This window comes from Mugil cephalus, chromosome 19, assembly GCF_022458985.1.
Source record: "Mugil cephalus isolate CIBA_MC_2020 chromosome 19, CIBA_Mcephalus_1.1, whole genome shotgun sequence".
NCBI lineage: Eukaryota > Metazoa > Chordata > Actinopteri > Mugiliformes > Mugilidae > Mugil > Mugil cephalus.
Window position 1 is genome coordinate 1,782,796 of NC_061788.1, and position 23,022 is coordinate 1,805,817.

At 39.6% G+C, this 23,022-nt stretch overlaps 3 protein-coding genes across 3 annotated transcripts; all 3 read right to left on the reverse strand.

Annotated features, from left to right (window-relative positions):
- Positions 1-303: 303 nt before the first annotated feature.
- Positions 304-1,557, reverse strand: cldn5b (claudin 5b). Its single transcript, XM_047568932.1, has one exon. It carries the CDS (start codon positions 1,454-1,456, stop codon positions 809-811), a length of 648 nt encoding a protein of 215 aa, XP_047424888.1. The 5' UTR covers positions 1,457-1,557; the 3' UTR covers positions 304-808.
- A 2,904-nt stretch (positions 1,558-4,461) lies between these two features.
- LOC124996993 lies at positions 4,462-7,542 on the reverse strand. Its single transcript, XM_047570450.1, has one exon. It carries the CDS (start codon positions 7,540-7,542, stop codon positions 5,899-5,901), a length of 1,644 nt encoding a protein of 547 aa, XP_047426406.1. The 3' UTR covers positions 4,462-5,898.
- Positions 7,543-15,108: 7,566 nt separating this feature from the next.
- On the reverse strand, positions 15,109-20,796 carry LOC124996160. The gene is made up of 4 exons (XM_047568926.1): positions 19,017-20,796; positions 18,707-18,789; positions 18,460-18,516; positions 15,109-17,198 (listed from the first exon to the last, which is right to left on the reverse strand). Exons 3-4 carry the CDS (start codon positions 18,465-18,467, stop codon positions 15,569-15,571), a joined length of 1,638 nt encoding a protein of 545 aa, XP_047424882.1. The 5' UTR covers positions 18,468-18,516; positions 18,707-18,789; positions 19,017-20,796; the 3' UTR covers positions 15,109-15,568.
- Between the last annotated feature and the right edge of the window lie 2,226 nt (positions 20,797-23,022).

Sequence of the window (23,022 nt, forward strand, 5' to 3'; positions counted from 1 at the left end):
TGCACTTTTTATTTTTTATTTAATTTTGCATCTGCAGCAACTTAAAGATGCATTTATATGTTTAATTCTCATTTTTAGGGACAATTGAGGTTTCAAAATGAAAAAACAACCTAATTAGACTTCATTTATTTATACAATTTGCAGAATTAAAGTGAATTATTTTAATTTCTTCTGCAAAACTAACTTTTAATTTTCAGACTTTTTTTCATCTCAAGGAGCGAATTTGTAATGATCAAATGAATATTTCCCTGTTTAAATATGAAACATGTGCAGATATAAATGAGGAGCACAGGAGACATCCGGTACATGTTTTGTTCTTTATTAGAAAAAGTAAGTCTGTAAAAAAAAAAAAAAAAAAAAAAAACAAAGACAAGAAAATAATGAGAGGAAGTACAAAAACACTGTACACGCATTCAAATGCTAATTCCCTGCCTTGATCACCACATGAGTGCACATCGGTCTGAGTGGGTCTGGCCGCGTGGCCGCGTGTCCGCGTGTCCACGGTGGGAACCAGAAACTCGAGCATCAGAAGGAGAAGAGAGAATGAAATCTGCTGCCTCAGCAGCCTGCAGCGCTGCAGCCTCCACAACTATCATTTAATGAATCTGCTCAGTTTTAATCAAACCAGGCTAAAATAAACTTGCGCAGCCTGGCGCGTGAACACATTCACTTCAGTTGCACATATTTGACGCTGCTGATGTGTCGTTTGCGCCGCTTCAGTTCCACACAAGTCTGAACAGATCTTTGGCACAAATGTGCCCAAATAATAAAAAAAAAAAAAACAAGTCCCCCGCTATAAACCCGAGCTTTAAACGTAGTGCTTCTTGTCGAAGTCCCCGTTGACTGAGATCGTCTTGGTGGGCGCGTATTTGATGGGGTAGGAGCCCCGGACCAGCTGGGAGAAGGAGCAGCACAGCAGGGTCCCTCCGAGCAGCAGCAGCGCGGTGGCCGCCCAGCCCACGTAGATGGCGGCCCCGATCTCCCTCTTCTGGGAGGACGACATCCGCGGGTTGTGGAAGTCCACGATGATGTTGTTGGCCATCCAGCAGAGCGGCACCAGCACCAGCAAGCCGCTGATGATGTAGATCACCCCTCCGGCGTTCACCACCCGCGCCTTCACCGTCTCATCCTTGATGCAGTTGGTGCACTGCGCCCCCGCCACGGTCACGGTCAGAGCCACGACCCCCAGCACGGCGGAGATGATGGTCAGGGCCCGGGCCGTCTGCAGGTCCTGCGCCAGGGCCAGCACCGAGTCGTGGACTTTGCACTGCATCTGGCCGGTGCTCTGCACCACGCAGGACATCCACAGCCCGTCCCAGATGGTCTGAGCCACCACGATGTTGGAGTCGATGAAGGCGCTCACCTTCCACATGGGCAGCCCGCAGGCGACCATCACCAGCAGCGAGCCCAGGACGCACTGCGCCAGCCCCAGGAACTCCAAACAGGCAGCGAGCATCTTAAAGCCGGTCTGATCCACGTCTGAGGCTGAGCTCTGGTCTTCTCGGGTCCTCCGTGGTCTCTGAGGTTCTGAGCTCTGAGGGGTTCTCGTTTATCTCACGGACTCTGCTGCTGCTGCTGCGCCTCCGTCCAAACAAACCAAACAAACTTTGGGCCAATCAGCAGCGAATGCGTCTCCGTCTCCGCCAATCAGGAGCGCGCAGGAGCTGCAGCCTGCAGGATACGCGTGCCCATGAGCGCACCGGTGCGTGTGAGTGGTTTTTGGAGTTTTCCTGTGATTCACACTGGTGCAGATTAACAGGGTTCGTGGTAAAGACGAAACAGACACATGATAATGAAATAAAAGTTTATTTAACACAACTAGATGCGTTTACGGTGCATAAAATAACCGGTAAAGTCTGTAAAGGTTCAGTCATCCAGGTTTATTTTTATTTTTTGAAGCATTTTCCTTTGTACTGATCGTCTGGTGGTGAGTTCAGGTTTTAACTAGGGTCCCATCAGAGGGTCTAATCTGACCCACAGCAGCATGAATTTACAAAGTGCAAAACTGCTAGTCCTAATTTATCCAGTGTTTTAGTCAGAGGAGTTAACAGCAGACAACAATGGGCACAAATTAAACTTATTTTTCTTAAGAAATTTAATTGTTTCAAATGATAGTTTATTAAATTTGAACATTCTCCTTGTACTTGTTGAACTAATAGAAAATGTCTGGAGTTGCTGTTACATACATCTTATTATTCTGTTATGTTAGTGTTGCAGGCCACTTAAAATCAAACTGGACTGAATGTGGCTGAATAAATAAATAAATAAACTGGTGTTCAGGTTGTTGCTCCTCTGTCCGTCATCACATTAAGCCCCGCCCCCACACGATCTGATTGGTCCAACATGTCTTTGATGCTGATTTTCAAATCTTGGTATCCAGATGACGTCATTTCCGCTCAGAGCCACGCAGGATGTGGTCAGAGCAGAGGACATGGCTCCATTGTCTCCCCCCCGGTGGTGGCAGTGACTCACCCCACGTGCACATCAACACATCCATCACATCTACACATCCATCACATCCATCACATCTACACATCCATCACATCTACACATCCATAACATCCATCACATGCTGCACAGTCAGATGCACCATGGTAGAAACTTGCAGCCCAGGAGGAAAAGCATCCTCGGATGTTACACATATACTATATTGCCAAAAGTATTTGCTCACTTTCACACACATGTGAACTTCATTCAGTGACGTCCAGTTCTTAATCCACAGGCTTTAATAGGACGTGTCTAACTCTTCTGGGAAGGATTTTCACATGTTTAGGACTGTGTTTATGGGAATGTTTGTGAATTCTTCCAGACACTGATGTTGGAGGAGAAGACCTGGCTCACAGTCCGCATCTAATTCATCTAAATGGTGTTCAGATTTCCTGATGGAGAAGGCTGATTGGTCTGGTGGTGCTGCTTCATACCACTGCATCTCACGCTCTGCATGATTACAGTATGTTCTCTTCTTTCTATTTCTATAATGTTCTCAGTGGAGTTGGGGGGTCTTTGAGGGATGGGGCCTCTTGTGGATCATTCCATAGATCCTTGATCAGTTTGGGATCTAGTGAATTTGGAGGTCAGGTCAACAGCTTGTGCTGTTCTTCGTGTTTTTTTTGTTTTGTTTTTTTATTTGTTTGTTTTTTTGAGTTGTCCCTAAAGTGTTTGTGTGCATCCTGCTGTCATCAAGGAGTGACATTGCTATGGGGTGGGGGTGCCTGGTCTGGTCTAAAGTAACATCCAGACGAATGAATGCCAGGTCCAAAGGTTTCCAGAAGTGAGGGCATAAAGTGAGCATAAAGTTAACATTCAAAGGCTCATCCACAACCCGGGTAACGGGTAAACGCAGTACCCTGAAACTAGTTTTACACCTTTTACGCCACCTACTCAAATAATTATGAATAATTTCCCTTTGAGCTCCTTATTTTCCTCAGAGAGAAAAGTGTCCATCCCGTCTCTCTTTCTGACTCGTCTTTAAAGACAATAAGAGGGGGACTTATTGATGAATTATTTCAGCTTTCTCCTATTTCGGACATACCCAAAGTAACTGAATGCTGTTGATGAACATGTTTGAGCATATTTATGGTCTTGGTCTCTTTTTTAAGCTAAGACTTTGAAGTTTCTATCAAAAAAGTCAGAATCCCTCTAAGTGGTTTTGTTCTGGACGAATCAAAGTTGACACATAGTTAAAAATATGTTGAGTTCGCCTGAATTTTTTTATGTATGTATGATATAAAAAGAGTCTGAAAATACCTTCCTGAATGTAGGTTAAGTTTCGCCTTTGTGTGTGTGTGTTGTTGCTTTTTAATGTTTATGGCAGAGACAGTGAAACGTGCTGATAAACACTGGACCACACCTACTGCAATTAATGTTTCGGTTTTAGACACAGGGTTAGAGCACAGACTGATGGGGAGGACGACTCACCCATTTAAATGTGATGCCAAGATAAAGTTTTTTTTTTTTTTTTTTGCTTTGTACTCCTATGACTAACACAGCATTAGTCCAAATTAGGAGAAAACGTGATTTTAACTGCTGCCATGTATAAAGTACTAGAGACCCAATCCAACGGGTGACGTCACAGTGGGTTTGTCCATATTATACACAGTCAATGAAATCCATGCTATGGGATTCAATGGGACATTTTTGTCTGCTAAGGTCACAGGAACATTTAGTTTTATGGAAAACAGTAAATTTTTCATATTTGTTTTTGTAAAAACAAGTAATCAAACTGGTGTTTAAATGGTTAAAATTCTTAAAATTATTAAATTTTTGGTAGTTTTGTAAAGTTTTTATTGTCATGTTTGTGGGTTTTATGGGAGGATCCAGATGCAGGATGCAGATAAAGGATGAGGCAGGGGATCAAGGAAAAATGTATTTAATAATAAACAAAAAACCTGGCAGGATGGCAAAAACACAAGAGAAAGACAGGGCTTTAAATACACACAAGGACAGAGGTATGATGAGACACAGGTGAAACTAATGAGGGCAATCACACCAGGAGAAACCAATAATCAATCAAAGTAAAACACAAGGACAAAATAAAACTAGACTTTTTAGACTTTTACAATCAAAATATTTGAGAACGTGTTGTTACAGATGAATCCTTTAAACAAAGAAACTTGAAATAATTCATCAACTCATTATTATGACTTATAGACTATTATAAAAGTAGCTAAATCAGTCCCACAAGGATCAGTTTTAGTCATGAATGCAAAGTGTTGCTCCCAAAGCATACGAGATTCCTATACAACTGACCAAACAACCACATCAGACACTGTTTTTGCCAACTATTTTTGTATATTTTTTCATAATGCTAATCCTGTAATCCTGTGATTACTTTTTATTTTTATTTTACTTTAATCTAATTTTATTTTATCTTTATTGTGTTTACTTTTATGTGCAACAAAGCTACAGCAACAAAGTAATTTCCCCCATGGATCATTAAAGTCTGTCTAAGTCTAAGTCAAAGTGAAATTACTCATAATAGAGGTGATGTAAAAGTGTATAAAAGGTGTTTTAGGGTACTGCAGTTACCCGTAATTTTAATTTGAATGTTAACTTTATGTCCATTGTCCATAATTGTCTTCCTATACTTCTATGCTCCTGACTCAAATACAACTTGAAGCAAAGAAACATGAGCGATAACATATGTTCGCAAACTACTGTTTATTTATTTTGTCAGAACTTGACAGAAATCTGAGGTTTAAATCACCGACAGGTTGGTTCAACAATCATGAAACATTTCTTCACCTTCATTCTCATCGGCTCAGTGACAGAAATGAATCAACCTGATGAAAGATAATCAGGAATGCACAAGTTATTTACAAAATGTTGGAAGTTGAATTAATAGTAACAATAAACTATTGATCTGTAACATTATTGTAAAATCAGTGGTTCTGTCCAATCAGAAACCAGAAGTGTTGCCCCCACCCTTTCCATAATCTTAGATGTCCATGTGTTTTGACTTTCAGGGCCACTGTAGACAATCAGACAGAACCCAACACTGAGACTCAGGACTTATCTTTTTAAACAAAATTTCATTTTTTTTTGTTTTCAAGAAATACCAACAGAAATTGGTCAACTTGATGAAGGATAATCAATAATGCACAAGGTATTTACAAAATGTTGGAAGCTTAATTAATAGGAACAATAAACTATTGATCTGTAACTTATTGTAAAACCAGTGGAAAAATGATTTTCATTCAGTGAAGACAGAAACATCCACCTGCTCGTTTCAAATGATTCATGAAACAAAACTTTGAATATATTAACAAAAACATGCAAAATGATTATGTTCATTGAGGGTTAACACATTTAATCTGAACCAACACTTAACGTTGTCTGTAGTTTCAAACTAGTATAATCCTATAATGATCTGAATGGTTAGTGCAGATTAGTCTGAGTCTAGACTTCAGCGTCTCTCATTTCATCATTGCTTCTTGTCAACTTTTTCCACATTCTTGCAGCGTACTGGATCCCACTCTGGAGGTGTTTGTTGGCTTGTTGAGCCATTTCTTTCATCTTCTGAACCTTCTCTGTGTCTCCTTTGTTTTTCATCTTCTCAATGAGGAAGTCCAAGTGGACATGAGTGGACACTGAATCAACATTCAGGGCGATGAGCTTAAGCCTTTCAACATGTCGGTAGGCCTCCTCCAGCCACTGCTCTTTATCTTTTTCAAGATTTTCTATTTCTTGTTGAAGTTTTTCCAGAAGACTGGTTTTCTTTGCAGCTTCTGCTTTATTGCTTTCATACGTCTTTTTCATGTCTGTCAGTGTTTTCTTGACCTTCCGTGTCTTTTCCACATAGACCCATTTGTCTTTGACATGAGCTGATGCCAGACACTTACTGCTGCAAACGGTACAGCGGCCGTTCTTCATCACCTCACAGTATTCAGGTGTCCAGGCCACTGTGCATCCAGGATAGTGACAGTTCTCCTTACAATGTCTGCAACGGACGACTCCTTCAAAGAAGAACAGTCCCCACATCCTGCCACCAGTAGCTTCTTTTACTTTGTAGGGCTCATCAACTTCTACAGTGAACTCTTCGTTCATTTTCATTTCTTGTTCATGTTTCTTCAGAGCTTCTTTGGTCTGTCTGAGCTCTTCCTGCTTCAGTTCAGTCAAGTGAATTCTGTCGTTCAGGTTTTGGATGGAGGCCGTCAGTCTTATGCGTTCTTTCAGAACAGACAAAGTTTCCTCCAGTTTCTGAGGAGCAGTTTTTTCCATGAAAGCAATGAGTCCCTTCATTCCTTCAATCGATATTTGATGTGCTTCTTCTAGTTTCTGTGTTTGCTGTGATCGGTCTTGACGCTGGCGGTTGTTGAACAGGAAGTGAACGGGCTGTCCCTCCTCATTTTTGGCACATTTAATCTTTGCGACTTTAAGGGCTTCAAGGGCATCTGTAGATGTTAACCCGTCTGAATGTGTCATGAGAGCTACGATGTTTTTCTCCAGGTCTTTTCCAAACAGAGACATCACTGAATTAAAGACGTATGACAGTCGGTCACTGAGTCGATTCTCTGTGGCCTTCATCACCAGACCCACAACATCCACTTCATGAACTCCGTCCTCCACCCGAAACCAGTCAAACAATCTTTGACTCACAACGACATCATGTTCTATTGTTTCGGTGCTTCCATATCCAGGAGTATCGATGATGGTCAGAGAGTAGGGCAGAGTTTGACCCTCAAAACCAAAGATCTTGTACACGATCACATCTGATGTCTGACTTTCTGATTGACTTTTTTCCTTCTCCTCTAGGATATCGAACCAGACGTCATCCTCAAACTTCACTCCCATGGTGTAGTTGACCAGAAAGTTGACCAGAGAAGATTTTCCTGCTCCTGTTTCACCAACAAGTAAGATGGTTTTATTGGGCCAGTCCACATTTCTTCTACCAAAGGTCACTCTTCTTAAATTCCCAACAGGCTCTGTCTTTGTTGTCAGCTTGAAGCAGGAAGGAGATCCTTCTTGGATCACTTCACATTTTGAGATGATGCTTCTGAATTTTGACGACGTGTTAGTATCCCTGTAGTGGAGAAAACACATCCCAAAAAAGTTACAAAACCATCTGTAAAGAGTCTGGAAGCCACAAATAATCCACAGAGAGTCAGACAGATTGAAGACGACTGTTCCCCTCCACAGGAGTGGTCCACCAACAAACATCACTCCATCATAGTGGGAGAGGAACCAGAGGAACCCAGGGGAACTTCTAAGCAGCTAAAGGCCTCTCTCACATTGGCTGATGTTCATGTTGATGAATCCACTCAACAACCAAAGACACTGCTCTCTGTCCACAAAGAACATTTGGGACAATGTTTAGTGGACAGATGAGACTAGGGGCGGGCGATATGACGATATTAAATCGTGAACGATTACAACGTGAAGACGATCTGTCAAACTGCAGAGATCATGGGATCGTCTAGGGCACATTCTATAAATTGCAGTTCTATGCTGATGCACTGACGCACCAGACATATTACGTCGTCAACCTGACCGACCAATCATAGCGAATTACGGGCAGTGACGGGCTTTCTTACCCGCCTCCTTGTTGTGTGTGTAGAGGTAGCCACATGGAGCCATGGCTGAAAGTCAAATGGAGTTGGTCACTAAAACAAATTCTACTTCCATTATATGGAATTGGTTTGGATTTTCCTCAACTGCTGAAGCGCAGGAAAATGTTCTGTGCACAGAATAGGTTCGCACGTCGAACCTGTTCTGTGCATAAAACATTTCCCAAACAGCGAGGGGCCCGGTGGCACCGGCACCGCAGGCGGAGGCTGCAGCTAGTGTAAGACCAAAACAGTCAACATTAACACAGGCATTTAACAAAGGCACTCCATATGACAAGTCAAGCAAGTGATGGAAAGAGGTAATAGAAGCAGTTACCTTTTATCTTGCAAAAGATATGGTACCGTTCAAGATGGTAGAAAACTTTCTGTTACTACTTTTGCAAGATTGCACTTTATTAGAATGTTGTTGTTGTTTACCTTAAACTTGATTGTTTGCACATGCAGGCAAAACTGCAACTACTTAAAATAGAATCTATTAAGAAAGGTTCTTTGAAGTAAATTGTCTGTTTTTCATTTTTCAATTTAAGATCGTGATAAAATCGAAATCGTGATTTTATTTTTAAAAAATCGTGATATGATATTTTTGCCATATCGCCCATCCCTAGATGACACCAGAGTAAAATAGTTTGGTTTAAAGTTTTGGGTATCGTCATGTTTGGAGATGAACCAACACTGCATTCCAGCATCAGAACCTCATCCGAACAAGCCCAAGAACACAAGTGGTTTTCCAAAAGAACGGTAAAGGGTCCCAATACTTTTAATTAAGCCTGCACATTCAGTCAGAGTGAAGAGTTTTAAAGTTTGTTAACAGCCAGAGAAATCTAAACATCCCTACCCAAGTAGAGTCTTAATTAATCTTTTCTTGGATTTTATGGCAACAAATATAATTTTACTTCAAGTGCATGAAATGTGCATCTTCTGTAACTGTTGTAAATCGATGATCAAACAACATTATCTCACTTTCTGTTGTTGCAGAACATGAAGACATGCCTTTAAGTTCACACAGTATCTGGCAAACCAAATCTAGAAAGTTCTATGCTAATCTACAGTATATATTATCATTTTGTTTTTTTAATACATCAAAATGTTAATGTTACTCACATTGCCATGGTGATTGTTGGACTGAGGTTTTCACAATGATGAAGGGGTGAGTGAATCAAGTCTGTGGATAAGAGAAAAAAAAGTGATAATGGATCAATGATTTATTGCTAAATTAGAGGTTCCTGTCTAGTGCAAAAAACTCTTGGTAATCTTAAAGAGACATTTGAAGTCATTTCATGGTTCATTCTGGAAGATGCTCTTTCCTGTGTCACTGGCTCATTGAATTGCAGCAAAGAGGAAGTCACATTATTGGTAGCATAGCATAGGGATGCCTTTGCAATTTGACAACGATGTAACATTTATCACCATATTCCATTTCCTTAGTTTTCTTGTGTTTAGGGTTAGGACTGATTAATAAAACATGTCACAGACATACTTTATCCAGTGGTGGCTGGTGAAAAATATTCTTGGTGGGGCTGATGTGACAGTACATTTCTCTGCCCAGTCCATCACATAAGAACTGAATCAACAGTCAGACAATGGCTGCAATTCAACAATGATTTAATCTCCTTTTCAAAATCACCAGTTGAACAGAAATAGTAAATTAACTATTTACAATTTTATAAGACTCCAGTCCTGCTTTATCAAGGGTATCAAACACAATGCAATATTGTAGTTCTTGAAAGAACTTTACAGCAAGGCTATGAACAGCTGAATCTATACAAATCAACAGTGAGTGAGTGAGTGGTGAGAGAGAGAAAGAGAGGTATGCTTGTGTTTCTACGGTGAGTGTAATATGAGTGAGTGGATGGATAGTTCTCTTTTTATAAAGAGCTTTGCTTGTCTGTCTTTCTGAGTGGCAAATTTCTCAATGACCCTGTGTTCTTATCAACCTCTTCATTGTGTTGTGTCCATCATCTAGCTGCATTGCTATGCTTTAAGTTGGTTTGTCCTGACTGTGTCCGTGTTAAGTACTTTTCATTTTAAAAAAGAATACAGGAAAAACAGAAAAATGCATTGGCTATTCCACAGCCTGTCGGCCACGACTTCTGCTCCAACCAACTCCAGACAAAACTCCTTTTGTAGGCTTTATTTTTCTCCGTGGTCTGCTGGCTGATGATAAGATCGGCCTTGTAGGGTCTCAGCTCCATTGTCGTTTTCACAAACGGGCAGATAAGTAAGGATCTTACCGAATTTGGTGGAAGCTGCTGATTGCTTGTTAAGTTCTTCATCACTCTCTGACTGTCTTTTTTTTTTTAAACCAAGACTTTCGTGGCATTTTCTGTTGCTGGGGCGATATTTTCAACACCCTAAGGCCAACGCCAAGATTCTTTGCCACTGATTGGCCATTTATTTATTAATTTGCCTTGGCAACTGTACATGATTGGCTATTTTGCAGCACTTCTGGGGCACCCTGACCAGTGCCCCATGACGGAAACTATACGAATCTGTCTGCGAACATTCACTGGTGAATAAATGTCAATTGATGGAAATGTAATTTATATAAATCATACTGCATCTAGGCACACACACGGGTAAAACTGACATTTAAAACTGAATATATAAAAATATATTTTTATATGTATCCCCCTCCTATCAGGGAGGGCGGCGCCCCAGCACACAACATTATTTTTGGCAGCTATTTTACATGTCAACATATTTTCTGAAACTTCAGATCAAACAATAAACACAGACGTTCAGAAGCAGAACTAGGTCTGAACACATACTCCTGAGAAAACTTGTCCGCCAGTTCATTCTAGAGGACAGCACTCATAACTACTGTTGTGGTAATTCAATTACAAATGTAATGATGTAAAAATATTAAAAGTGAAGCAAAGATAACATTTTAAATCTTGCACAATAAATTGCAGGCTTGTAACTTGAATGGTTTTCTGTTTTACTTTGTATTTGGACATATAGATGAGGATTCAGTCGAGGAACTACATTCATGGACAATTTCAGTTATATACTAAATACTAATCCATTATCCACTCTATGGTCACTGTTTAAGTGTGAGTCAATAAAAGATCAGAATGCAATAATGTAGCGCAAAATATCAACTAGTAAAGCACTTAGATGAGACTTACCTATTGGACTGGTTCACTTGTACAGCTTCAAGCTTTCTGAGATCTGTGCTGCATTATATTATTTCTTGTAGTGAATCCAGGTGGCGCACAGGTTGGTCTTTCTGGTTTTTCCAGTCTTTCACTTTCGGGTAACTGCTTGACAGAGCAGGAATTCCACTCTCAATTTGGCCTTGTGCCCTTGAAAAAAATATCTGCTGTTAGGCAACAGTGGCCTTGATGTCCTGCGGTTTTGGGGTTTTGTAGGCTTTAACACCACAAGCATCTACTGAGAGAAAAAAATATGTCTGTTGATGATGCTCTCTATTCTTATTGGTCAACTCATCAGTGGTGGATCTGATTGGAGCCTGGCATGAACCTCTCGGATGGGCAATATTAGCAATTGACACCAATCAATCAGCAGGAGACTTTATCAAACGCACTGTGATGTTGAATTTTCACTGAAGAGAGAGAAAAAGTTGACTGAGGTCAGACTGTGTGATGAATTAACGGACGAATAAGCCTGAGTTTGTTACCATTAGATAAGCATTGCTTGTACCGTAACGTTATGTCGTTTCAACGTTGACCCACTTTTAACGTGCCGAGTACCGACTATAGCCTAGAGCAAACGCTAATTAGCTTGCTGTCAAGTTTTTCCTTTGTGGAGCTTTAACAGGGTTCCCACGGATCCTTGAAAAGTCTTGAAAGACATTGAATTCATTCATGGAAAAACAAGGCCTTAATTGGCATTAAAATGTCTTGAATGTTTCAACAAATGCTAAGTAGGATGTTATGATTTTGTGGATCATTCCATAGATCCTTGATCAGTTTGGGATCTCATGAATTTGGAGGTCAGGTCAACAGCTTGTGCTGTTCTTCATGTTTTTATTTTTTATTTATTTATTTTTTTGTTTTTTGAGTTGTCCCTAAAGTGTTTGTGTGCATCCTGCTGTCATCAAGGAGTGACATTGCTATGGGGTGGGGATCCCTGGTCTGGTCTAAAGTAACATCCAGACGAATGAATGCCAGGTCCAAAAGTTTCCAGAAGAACACTGAATTATCAGATGATGTTTTAAATGTTATTTCTTTTCCTGTCAGTTGTCATAATGTCGTGGCTGATCAGTGTATAACAGTGATTGTACAATAGTATTATGGATTATTCAGACCTTCTCATGGAGACTGCAGTGACATTGTCAGAATTGCACACCATCTAACATAATGGTAAAAAAATATATATTTAGTGCATCCTTCTACATTTTATTTAGTGTGCTCCCCTTTGTCCTATGAGTTTTCTCAGACAAATTTATTATTATACGTCCGTTACTCTTATTTGTCTGGCCCTTGAGAGTTTATGAAAGCCATAAACATGAGTTATTTACAAACACCTCTGGCTTAACTTCCCTAGTGAGTATAAAGTTAACATTCAAAGGCTCATCCACAACCCGGGTCACGGGTAAACGCAGTACCCTGAAACTATTTTACACACTTTTATGCCACCTACTCAAATAATTACGAATAATTTCCCTTTGAGCTCCTTATTTTCCTCAGAGAAAAAAGTGTCCATCCCGTGTCTCTTTCTGACTCGTCTTTAAAGACAATAAGAGGGGGACTTATTGATGAATTATTTCAGCTTTCTCCTATTTAGGACATACCCAAAGTAACTGAATGCTGTTGATGAACATGTTGGAGCTCATTTATGGTCTTGGTCTCTTTTTAAAGCTAAGACTTCAAAAAAAGTCAGAATCTCTCTAAGTGGTTTTGTTCTGGAGGAATCAAAGTTGACACATAGTTAAAAATAAGAAGTAAAAGTAGTTTTTGGACTGAAAATACGACTGAAATGAACCGTTTGGACCCTTATCGATACAAAAAGAGCATTTTGACCTGGATAATATTGATTGTTGGATCGATATGAGGCTTTTTTGGTGAATTTATGCTGTTGGTTCTGGTAAATTACAAATGGTTCAGGAGTGATCCACATTAGGATTCAGATTTAATGTATAAACTACCAATTACAAGTTTGGATAAGCCTTGTCATTGAACCCTTGAGCTCAGTATCTCCGGGAACTCCTTCAAGATTGCTGGAAAACCATTTCAGGTGACGACCTCATGAAGCTCATGGAGAGAATGTGTAAAGCAGTAATCAAAGCAGAGGGTGACTTTAGAAGAATCTAAAATATAAAATATGTTTTGAGCTATTTCACACTTTTTTGTCTACTACATAATTCCACATATTGGTTCATAGTTTTGATGCCTTCAGTGAGAATCTACAATGTAAATAGTCATGAAAATAAAAACCATTAAGAAGTCATGTCCAAACATTTGACTGGTAGTGTGTGTAAAACTTTTTGTAATTCCACAAGATTGTTGCAAGTGTTATGAGAGACTAAAGCCTTTTGTCTGAATGCACAACTGAAAAATCACTGACTCACATTTATAGTTTAGTCCTAAACTTCCCTATAAGTCAGATAAATATGTCATTCACTACAAAGATATAAAAAGAGTCTGAAAATACCTTCCTGAATGTAGGTTAAGTTTCGCCTTTGTGTGTGTGTTGTTGCTTTTTAATGTTTATGGCAGAGACAGTGAAACGTGCTGATAAACATTGGACCACACCTACTGCAATTAGTGTTTCGGTTTTAGACACAGGGTTACAGCACAGACTGATGGGGAGGACGACTCACCCATTTAAATTCTGTGATGCCAAGATAAAGTTTTTTTTTTTTTTTTTTGCTTTGTACTCCTATGACTAACACAGCATTAGTCCAAATTAGGAGAAAACGTGATTTTAACTGCTGCCATGTATAAAGTACTAGAGACCCAATCCAACGGGTGACGTCACAGTGGGTTTGTCCATATTATACACAGTCAATGGAATCCACTCTATGGGATTCAATGGGACATTTTTGTCTGCTAAGGTCACAGGAACATTTAGTTTTATGGAAAACAGTAAATTTTTCATATTTGTTTTTGTAAAAACAAGTAATCAAACTGGTGTTTAAAGGGTTAAAATTCTTAAAATTATTAAATTTTTGGTAGTTTTGTAAAGTTTTTATTGTCACGTTTGTAGGTTTTATGGGAGGATCCAGATGTAGGATGCAGATAAAGGATGAGGCAGGGGATCAAGGAAAAATGTATTTAATAATAAACAAAAAAACTGGCAGGATGGCAAAAACACAAGAGAAAGACAGGGGCTATATATACACACAAGGGCAGAGGTATGACGAGACACAGGTGAAACTAATGAGGGCAATCACACCAGGAGAAACCAATAATCAATCAAAGTAAAACACAAGCAGACAGAACAGACAGGAAACAAGAAACTTAACAAAATAAAACTAGACTTTTTAGACTTTTACAATCAAAATATTTGAGAACGTGTTGTTACAGATGAATCCTTTAAACAAAGAAACCTGAAATAATTCATCAACTCATTATGACTTACAGACTATTATTAAAGTAGCTAAATCAGTCTCACAAGGATCAGTTTTAGTCCTGAATGCAAAGTGTTGCTCCCAAAGCATGCGAGATTGATTACAACTGACCAAACAACCACATCAGACACTGTTTTTGCCAACTATTTTTGTATATTTGTTCATAATGCTAATCCTGTAATCCTGTGATTACTTTTTATTTTAATTTTACTTTAATCTAATTTTATTTTATTTTATATTTCTTATGTTTACTTTTATGTGCAACAAAGCTATAGTAACAAAGTAGTTTCCCTCATGGATCATTAAAGTCTGTCTAAGTCTAAGTCAAAGTGAAATTACTCATAATAGAGGTGATGTAAAAGTGTATAAAAAGTGTTTTAGGGTACTGCAGTTACCCGTAATTTTAATTTGAATGCTTTATGTCCATTGTCCATAATTGTCTTCCTATACTTCTATGCTCCTGACTCAAATACAACTTGAAAGCAAGAAAACATGAGAGATAACATATGTTCACAAACTACTGTTAATTTATTTTGTCAGAACTTGACAGAAATCTGAGGTTTTAAATCAAAGACAGGTCGGTTCAACAATCATGAAACACTTCTTAAGCTTCATTCTCATCTGCTCAGTAACAAAAATTAATCAACTTGATGAAAGATAATCAGGAATGCACAAGTTATTTACAAAATGTTTGAAGCTGAATTAATAGTAACAATAAACTATTGATCTGTAACGTTATTGTAAAACAAATTACAGATGATTTTCATTCAGTGAAGACAGAAACATCAACCTGCTCATTTCAAATGATTCATGAAACAAAACTTTGAACATATTTACAAAAACATGCGAAATGATTATGTTCATTGAGGGTTAACACATTTAATCTGAACCAACACTTAACATTGTCTGTAGGTTCAAACTAGTATAATCCTATAACAAACTGAATAAACTGCAGATTAATCTGAGTCTAGACTTCAGTGCCCCTCATTTCAACCTCGCTTTTTGTCAACTTTTTCCACATTCTTGCAGCGTACTGGATCCCACTCTGGAGGTGTTTGTTGGTTTGTTGAGCCATTTCTTTCAACCTCTGAAACTTCTCTGTGTCTCCTTTTATTTTCATCCTCTCCATGAGGAAGTCATAGTGGACATAAGTGGACACTGAATCAACATTCAGGGCGATGAGTTTAAGTCTTTCAACGTGTCGGTAGGCCTCCTCCAGCCACTTCTCTTTATCTTTTTCAAGATTTTCTATTTCTTGTTGAAGTCCTTCCAAAATACTGGTTTTCTTTGCAGCTTCTGCTTTGTTGCTTTCATACCTCATTTTCACTTCTTCCACTGTTTTTGTGACCTTCCGTGTCTTTTTCACATAGACCCATTTGTCTTTGACGTGAGCTGATGCCAGACAGTTCCTGCTACAAACCGTACAGCGGTCGTTCTTCATCACCTCACAGTATTCAGGTTTCCAGGCCACTGTGCATCCAGGATAGTGACAGTTCTCCTCACAATGTGTGCAACGGACAGCTCCTTCAAAGAAGAACAGTCCCCACATCCTGCCACCAGTAGCTTCTTTTTCTGTGTAGGGCTCATCAACTTCTATAGTGAACTCTTCATTCATCTTCATTTCTCGTTCATGTTTCTTCAGAGCTTCTTCGGTCTGTCTGAGCTCTCTCTGCTTCAGTTCAGTCATGTGAATTCTGTCGTTCAGGTTTTGGATGGAGGCCGTCAGTCTTATGCGTTCTTTCAGAACAGACAAAGTTTCCTCCAGTTTCTGAGGAGCAGTTTTTTCCATGAAAGCAATGAGTCCCTCCATTCCTTCAACCGATATTTGATGTGCATCTTCTAGTTTCTGTGTTTGCTGTGATCGGTCTTGATGCTGGCGGTTGTTGAACAGGAAGTGAACGAGGTGTCCCTCCTCATTTTTGGCACATTTAATATTTGCGACTCTAAGGGCTTCAAGGGTATCTATAGGTGTTATCCCGTCTGAATGTGTCATAAGAGCTACGATGTTTTTCTCCAGGTCTTTTCCAAACAGAGACATCACTGAATCAAAGACGTATGACAGTCGGTCACTGAGTCGATTCTCGCTGGCCTTCATCACCACACCCACAACATCCACTTCATGAACTCCATCCTCCGACCGAAACCAGTCAAACAATCTTTGACTAACAACGACATCATGTTCGATTGTTTCGGTGCTTCCATATCCAGGAGTATCGATGATGGTCAGAGAGTAGGGCAGAGTTTGACCCTCAAAACCAAAGATCTTGTACACAATCACATCTGTTGTCTGACTTTCTGACTGATTTTTTTTCTCCTCCTCCTCCTCCAGGATGTGGAACCAGACGTCATCCTCAAACTTCACTCCCATGGTGTAGTTCACCAGAAAGTTGACCAGAGTAGATTTTCCTGCTCCTGTTTCACCAACAAGTAAGATGGTTTTATTGGGCAAGTCCACATTTCTTCTACCAAAGGTCACTCTTCTTAAAGTCCCAACAGTCTCTGTCTTTGTTGTCAGCTTGAAGCAGGAAGGAGATCCTTCTTGGATCACGTCACATTTTGGGATGATGCTTCTGAATTTTGATGACGTGTTAGTATCCCTGTAGTGGAGAAAACACATGCAAAAAAAGTTACAAAACCATCTGTAAAGAATTTGGAAGCCACAAATAATCCATAGAGAGTCAGACAGATTGAAGACGACTGTTCCCCTCCACAGGAGTGGTCCACAAACAAACATCACTCCATCATAGTGGGAGAGGAACCAGAGGAACCCAGGGGAACTTCTAAGCAGCTAAAGGCCTCTCTCACATTGGCTGATGTTAATGTTGATGAATCCACTCAACAACCAAAGACACTGCTCTCTGTCCACAAAGAACATTTGGGACAATGTTTAGTGGACAGATGAGACCAGAGTAGAATAGTTTGGTTTAAATGTTTGGGCATCGTCATGTTTGGAGATGAACCAACACTGCATTCCAGCATCAGAACCTCATCCCTCCATGAAACATGGGGGCGCTAATGTCCTGGTTTGGGCCTGTTCTGCTGCATCTGCTCATCATTGATGGACCAATGAACTGTGAATTCTACCAGTGAACTCTGAAAGAAAATGGAATGAAGGATGAATGTTTAGGTATGGCCAATCAAAGTCCTGACCTTAATCCAACTGTTGCAGCATCAGTTCATGAGAGGGAACTACCAACATCTCAGAACGGAAGTGGTTCTGTTTTGAGGAATGAAGTCAAATTCCTCCAAGCTTCTGCAGACACTAATCAGCTGTTACCACAAACATTTAGTTACAAGGTACAAATTGATATTGTAACGACTTGCCTGTCATTCAAAAGTCGTGTGAGAGGATGAGATAAGGTCCTGTATATTTTGTGTGACGTGTTGCTGCTGGTTCATGTAAGCACGCTGAGTCCAGGTGAGTTTCAAGCATTTAATAAACCTTTCAGATTACACATGCCTAAAGATGGAGAACGTGTACACTGGTGGCGAATATATAACAAAGCAATAAACTGAACAAAAGCGGTCAACAAAAATTGCGGCTACATGAGTCAACCCTCAAATTAGACAACAATTCAAAATGAAAAGTAGTTTCAAAAGAAAGGGGGAAGAAGAGAAACGTGGTGGCAGACAGTGGTGAGTGAAGCACTTCACGAGTGTTAGCTGAGGAACTACGGAGGAGAGACAATAGAATAAAGTTCCACTTCTACTCTTCTTTCTTTGATGTTAGCATTAGTTAGCCTAGCTAGCAGAGTAGCGTGTCCAGGTCTAGTGTCTCATTAACCTGTTCAGATGTACTTATCTGAGTTATAGATAGTAATATATACATAGATGGTTAATTATTTTAATGTTACTCACATTGCCATGGCGATTGTTGGTGATTCGCACAGTGATGAAGGAGCGAGTGAATGAAGTCTTTGAAAAAGAGAAAAAAATAGTTTCTGTTGAATATGACAGTGATAACGGATCAATGATTTACTATTAAACTAGAGGTTCCTGCCTTGTGCAACAAAACTCTTACATTGGTGAATTTAGGTCTAACACTTAACATTCATATTCAGACATTTTAAGTAATTTCATGGTTCATCCTGGATGTTGCTCTTACCTGCTCGTTGTTGCTTGTTGAATGGCAGCAGAGAGGAAGTCAACCTGGTTTCACATAAACACCCACACTATTCCAAACTTCCCCTGGAGTACAGCAGCATGACATTATTTAACCAGAAAATTAAAGTCACTCACATTAAATCACATCAATCAACAACAAGTTGCAATTTGACAATGATTTAATATTTATTTGAAACCTTATATATTTTCCTTATTAGAGCACACAGCTTAAATAGAAATACATGCATCTATGTCATCTGAATAAAGTTAAAGTTCTATAAAAAAACAAACAAACAAAAAAAAATACTTACTTTATCACTAAACGATCATTCAGGTGTTTCTGCAGATGATTTAGAACTTCAGGTTACTGCACAGACCAGAGACACACAAGGAGACGACACAACCAAACATCTATTACCAGCAGAGTCTAGTCACACACAGAAACTCATCTTACGGCTTTATTGAACTTTCTTTTTTAGAAATAAGGAACTAAGAAAGAGAGAACTAGATTAAAGAAGACAACCGCAACAAATAGAAGCAGTTGGTGGTTCACTGTTTGAATAGTACAACAGTCCTTCACAAATGCAATGTAAGCAGCCAGTACATGTTACTGGCAGAGACGAAGACGTCATCAGGTGGTCGAACCACTTCTTTTTCAGACAGACAACAAACTGCACACATCATCTTTTTTCCTGCTTCTCCTTTTGTCGCTTCCTTATTTATGATTGTTTCATAAATTCAAATTTGACAAGACGAGCTTGTGATTGTAGAGTAAACAAAGAATATTAAAACTTATCTCAGCAGCCTCAGTACTTGTAGTTGTCTCCTACACATCTCGTTATCATCTGAACACATTTATCCAATCCGAATGTCTCTCGCTTAGACCAACTGTAACTAACTACACTATTTAATGCAGATATTTTTAGCCGTTTTTTTTTCTGAAACTTCAAATTAAAGTTCAACAAGATCTATGCATGAACACATACTCCTGAGGTAACGTGAGGACAGGACTCCTAACTATTGTTGTGCTAATTAAAATACAAATATAATGAGAAAGAACATTTCAAAAAGTCTCACTGCAGCCACCAACACCATATGTTAAATCCAGCCGAAGCATCAATGTTGACCCAAGAAAATGGTAAAAAATATACATAAAAGATGTAAATATTAATCATTTTACTCACCTGAGCTTAAGAAACTATTCAGAGTCCTCATATTGCCCATATTGATGATCTGAATGTTTCCCAGGCTGGGTCAGGTTAGCTAGGACCAGGAATACCCCACAATATCCAGCTTTTCCAAGTCCACCATGAAAATGTCTTTTTAAGAAGATCTACAACCAAATCAATGGCCTCTCCTCTTGCCTCCATCGTAGCTTCAACAAATATCAAAATGTTAATGGGGATGATTTGCTTGTGCAGCTCTCAACAAATGAACATGTCCTGCTAGCTTGGTTTAAACACACCGGTTCTCTGACGTCCAATGACGTCCGTAGATCACAGAGAAGGAATAAAAATACCAACTGGAAATATGACTGGTTAAAGGAACAACGATGTGTTTTAGGTTCAGTCATTAAGGTCCAGGCAGATACCTTTGACTTTGGCTGAAATATGACGATGGATAAATGTAAGTCAGCGATTTTGATGAGGTTTAGGCCGGCAGAGAAGGCAGAGACACTGAAGTGTGCTGATAAATGTTGAACCACACCAACTGCAATTACTTCCACAATCTCAATGTTTCGGTTTCAAGTACTCCATCAAAAAAGTGACTTGGGTAGAAGTTTCTTAAGCACCACACTGATGATATAGTTTTTGATCAATCACTGTTCAATGACCCTGATCATTTGGAGAAGTTATGAGATTATAATGGGTGTGTATTGCGCGGAATGTTTGTGCCAGAGTGGTGACATCATCACTTAGAGTGGGGGAAGTTGTCTGAAATTGTCTGAAACTTTTCTTTTTTCACGCTCAACCCGGCTACAATTTATACTCTACACACATGATTTTTTCCACACTTGTAGACAAACTTGCTCTCTCTCTCACATTGTGCTCGTCAAAGCAGTGAGACGTACAGAATTTAAACTGTGAGCCTCTGAGCATGGTCACATCCACCTCTGCTCACCATTGACTGTAAAGATTTTGTCAGAAAAGCAGAAGGGACCCGTGTTTTAAACTCGCACTTGTCTCCAATATATTTAATCTAGAAAGACAAAAAACATATCAAAGTCTTGAGGAAGGTCTTAAGACGCCCATGGTCTGCATGTTTTTCTTATAGGAGCTAACATTTTGTCACAGTAAGCCCAAATGTGAGACCAGCGCATAGGAAGAGAAAAAATTGCCCCTTTTCTTCACATTTTAGTCTCTGCCCAGCACGCCTCTGTCGTCATTGTCAACCACCTCAAGTTGCAGCTGATCACTGTCTCCCATACATTTCTGTTACAACAGTACACACCAACACACACTCCTCTCCCACACACACACATAAACACACAGGTAACTTTATGTTATTACACCTATAGTTATATATTAGCATTAGCATTTCTATCATAGGCTCTAATAGCGTCTAAATTGAAAAACTAATTTAAAAATGTTGAAGAGCTGTTGTGTTACTGACTGAACCAACAGATTTGAAAAGCAGTCAGAGATATATTTTTACATATATCTGCCAAAGAAAAGAGAAGTAAATGGGTCGTTGCATTAGAAGAAACAACTGGAATCCACCAGGTGTCAACCTCCAGGTCTGAGCCACGAAGCCCATGCGGAAGTGCTCTTATGAACTTACAATTCATCGAGTGGCTACTTGTGCCTGCAAAAAGGAGCAAATCCCCATAGACCCCCATGTTAAAAAGCACAACTTTACAGCATTATTAAACATGTTTACAGCCTGGTACAAAAAAGGTGGGTTTGGAGGAAAGGTAGAGTTGGGTGTCGTCGGCATGTGTTTTCTGATGTTGTGGCCAAGGGAAAGGATGTAGATAAAGGAGGGTTCCCAGGACAGAGCCTTGGGGAATACCGGATGTGACAAGGGAGGGTTGGGAGCAGTGGGAGCTGACCTTGATGTAGTGGGTGCTGCTGGAGAGGTAGGACTTTAACCAGAGAAGCGGTGTGTCAGTGATGCCAATGGAGGAGAGTCTGTTGATGAGAACTGAGTGTGATTGTATTGCAGGCCCAGTTAGGTCGAGGAGGATGAGGATAGATAGGAAACCGGAATCTGCAGCAGTCAGGAGGTTGGTGATGATTTTGAGTACAGACGTTTTGATGCTCTGGCGGGGGCGGAAACCTGACAGAAATTCTTCATAGATGTTATTATGGGATAAGTGGGGGTGAAGCTGAGTGGCGATTGTTTTTTCTATGATTTTGAATGAGAAGGGGAGATTTGAGATGGGCCAGAGGTTGTTGAGATTGGGGTCTGAGCTAGGTTTTTTGAGAATGGGGGTTATGGCAGCTGTTTTGAGTGATAAAAGTATGCCGGAGGAGAGCGAGGAGTGGATGATGGTGGTGATTACTGGTGCTAGGTCAGGGGGGACAGACTTTAACTAGGGATGTGGGAAGGGGATCCAGGTGGCAGGTGGAGGGCTTTGATTTCTGAATAAAGGAAGTGACTTCTGTCACGGTGGGGAATGTGAAGCAAGTCAAAGGGTGGCCGAAGTCAAAGGGCAGCCCTGGACTCCCAGTGTGGAGCACTCTTGAATCATCTGTACTTTAACAACTGATTAACCCTTGTAATGTGATAGAAAGTTACCCGCATCTTTTGTGTTAGGAGATCAAAATTGTCCCACAACTTAATCCGGCTCAAAATTGTCAAAAACATTTCTCATCCAGTTTTGTCCACTTTATATCTGACTTGTTATTCATTAATATTCATAACCACAGTATTATATGGCATTTTCTGGGCCAATAGACCTTTTATCTTTGAAACTAAAACATTGTCTATGAGCCAGTATTCTTGGCAGGTCATATCTGACTCATAACACCACATATGTCACTTTCTTGTTAAAGACTTTCAGAATTTACTAAGATGGTGAAAAAATATTTAGTTGTGTTTAAATATCTGTTCTTGGGGATAGTATGAAGCTCATCCTCATAAAAGCAAGGAAAATGTACTTTTTGAACTTGGTCAAATTTGACCCTAACACAATATAAGGGTTAAAGAACCTGCAGCAACATTTACTCTTGTGTTGAGGCACTTGTACTTTACTTAAATATTTTCATTTTATTAAAGTATTCTTAGACTTTTTAGACTTCTACAACCAAAATATTTGAGAACTTGTTTTTACAGATGAAACCTTTAAACAAAGAAAGCTGAAATAATTCATCA